The 2305-nt window shown below is 44.9% G+C and overlaps 1 protein-coding gene across 7 annotated transcripts in view; it reads left to right on the forward strand.

Annotated features, from left to right (window-relative positions):
* Positions 1-2305, forward strand: part of Ppfibp1 (PPFIA binding protein 1) — a 168942-nt gene that overhangs the window by 121392 nt on the left and 45245 nt on the right. For all 7 annotated transcript variants that reach the window (XM_029570322.1, XM_029570323.1, XM_029570321.1 and 4 more), the window contains one exon: positions 750-881. In XM_029570322.1, coding sequence (XP_029426182.1) covers positions 750-881 — 132 coding nt within the window. The remainder of the gene's footprint in view (positions 1-749; positions 882-2305) is intronic.

Genomic DNA, 2305 nt, shown 5'->3' on the forward strand with positions numbered 1-2305 from the left:
GGGGTGGGGGGAGTGGGGGTGATAGGGATGGAGTGATAGGGACGGGGCAGTGCAGCACCCTCACCTTGTCTCTGCAGCCTTGGGTTCCAGTCACTTCCACTGGTGCATTTGAAGTCTAGTGCATCAGTGTCTCACAACCCAGACAATGTTTTATGTAATTAAGACGAATAAAATGTTAGTAGGATTTTAAGTCGATCTTTTTGCATTCATATGATTTCCAGCACTCAACTGTGACACTGTAAATACCATATGTGACTCTTGTTTTGGGGAAAATACACACATGCTCACACACGCACACATGCACACACATGTGCCCACACGCACACACACACGGTGCTCACAGGTGACAGACCCTCTGGTACAGTGCACAGGATACGCAGTGGAGCAGGACTGTGCATGTTTGAATTCCTGCTCTGTAGTTGCCTTGCTGTGTGACTTTTGGCAGGTTCGTAACTCTCTGTCTCTGAGCTTCTGACTCCTCAGTGCCTGGCACATGGTAGGCATCGCACTGAGCATTGTCAGTGTTGTCATCAGGCTTGAGACTGTGAGGGCAGTGTGCATCTCCCCGACCTATAATAGGCTCAAAGGAGGGTCCCTGGAGTACATCATTCCCAGCAGCGTAGTGGGGCAATTCATCTTCATCACATCCTGTACTTGATCGACACTACTTTACTGTCCTGTCGTAAATTCGTATTATGTGGCCACTTTTAATGGAACAGTGTTTGAATGTGTATCTGAAATTCTCACAGGAGCTTCTGAGTAGGACATCCTTAGAAACACAGAAGTTGGATCTCATGGCCGAAATATCTAATCTGAAGTTACAGCTGACCTCTGTAGAGAAAGACAGACTGGACTGCGAAGACAGGTTCAGAGACACTGAGGTAAGTGACACTGGCTGGCTGGCTGTCCGTCCCTCTTCCCACTCTCTCATACCCACATACCTAAGATAAAGTTGAAATTCTTCAAGGTAAGAAGGAAAGATAGTTATGATGTACCCTTACCGTGCTTATTTTAGAAAATAAACTCTAGGGGCTGGGGTATAGCTCAGTGGGACAGCTCATGTCCAGGGCATGTTAGACCTGAAGTTCTACCCCAACTAGTATTCCCAAAACCAGAATGAGCCAGGCATGGTGGTGCATATCTGCAATCCCAGCACTTGAGAGGTGGAGGTAGAGGGTCAGGGGTTCAAAGCCAGCCTTTGTTATGCAGTGAGCTTTGAGACCAGTCTGGACTACATGAGGCCCTGTCTGAAAAGGTTAAAAACAAAAACAAACAAAACTGTAGTCATATTGAATTTGAATTTTCATCACTAAATGCTAATTGCAGTTTTATTTTTGGGATTTTGTTTGTTTGTTTGAAATATGCTGTAAAGGGCCTGGAGAGATGGCTCGGCAGTTATGAGCCTGGCTGCTTTTACAGAAGACCTGGGTTCAAATGTCAGCACCCACGTGGTGGCTAACAACCATCCATAACTCCAGTTCCAGGGGAGTCTACACCATAGGTACTTCACGGCACAGGTGCACCTACATACATGTAGGCATAGATACCACTCATACACATAAAATATATAAATCCTATCAAAATGCCTGGAAACAAATCCCGAGTCCATCACTCTCGAGTCCAGCCTTGGCAGACAAAAGAACAATGAGGAGGAGCCCAATAGAGGGATGCTTTTGGAAGCTCTCATCAAGAAATTCCAATGGCCTCTCATATGAACATTTGAAATTTGTCCTAACTTTTTTCTGGTTCCCTGTCTAGAACTTGTAATGCTAATTACTCTTGCCTTTAATTCTTCTTCACATCTCCTCTTTATCAGTTAAGAACTTTCTTTTCTCCCTACAAATAAGAGTTATGCAATTTGGGAGTCTTTTAGATAAACCCACTTAAAGGGGTACCCCAATTGCCTCACCCTGCATCCCTGTTCAGCATATGGAAGAAGCCAGAGTGGTCAGTGTCCCGATTCCCTATTGGCAATTTGGATAACCCCTTCAGAGGATGGTGTGATAAGAATAGGAGATAGGAATTGGCTAGGCAGTTAGGGTAAAAAGCCCTCAAAGAAAAGTAGCCAGTTTCTTGGCTAAAAGCCAAAATTTCCTTAGGCCTCTTAGCAACATACTCTGTTCCAAAGGTCAAAAACAGTCAAAAATATTTGGGAGCTCTTATCTAATCCCTAAAAGGATTTTAGGTTACCTCTTCAGAGAGGGGAATGTTAGAATGGCAAAAAGTCCTATTGAAAGAAACGAGGGGGGGAGGGGGGAGGAAGGAAGGAAGGAAGGAAGGAAGGAAGGAAGGAAGGAAGGAAGGA

Source organism: Nannospalax galili, unplaced genomic scaffold, assembly GCF_000622305.1.
Source record: "Nannospalax galili isolate Female #2095 unplaced genomic scaffold, S.galili_v1.0 scaffold763, whole genome shotgun sequence".
Lineage (NCBI taxonomy): Eukaryota > Metazoa > Chordata > Mammalia > Rodentia > Spalacidae > Nannospalax > Nannospalax galili.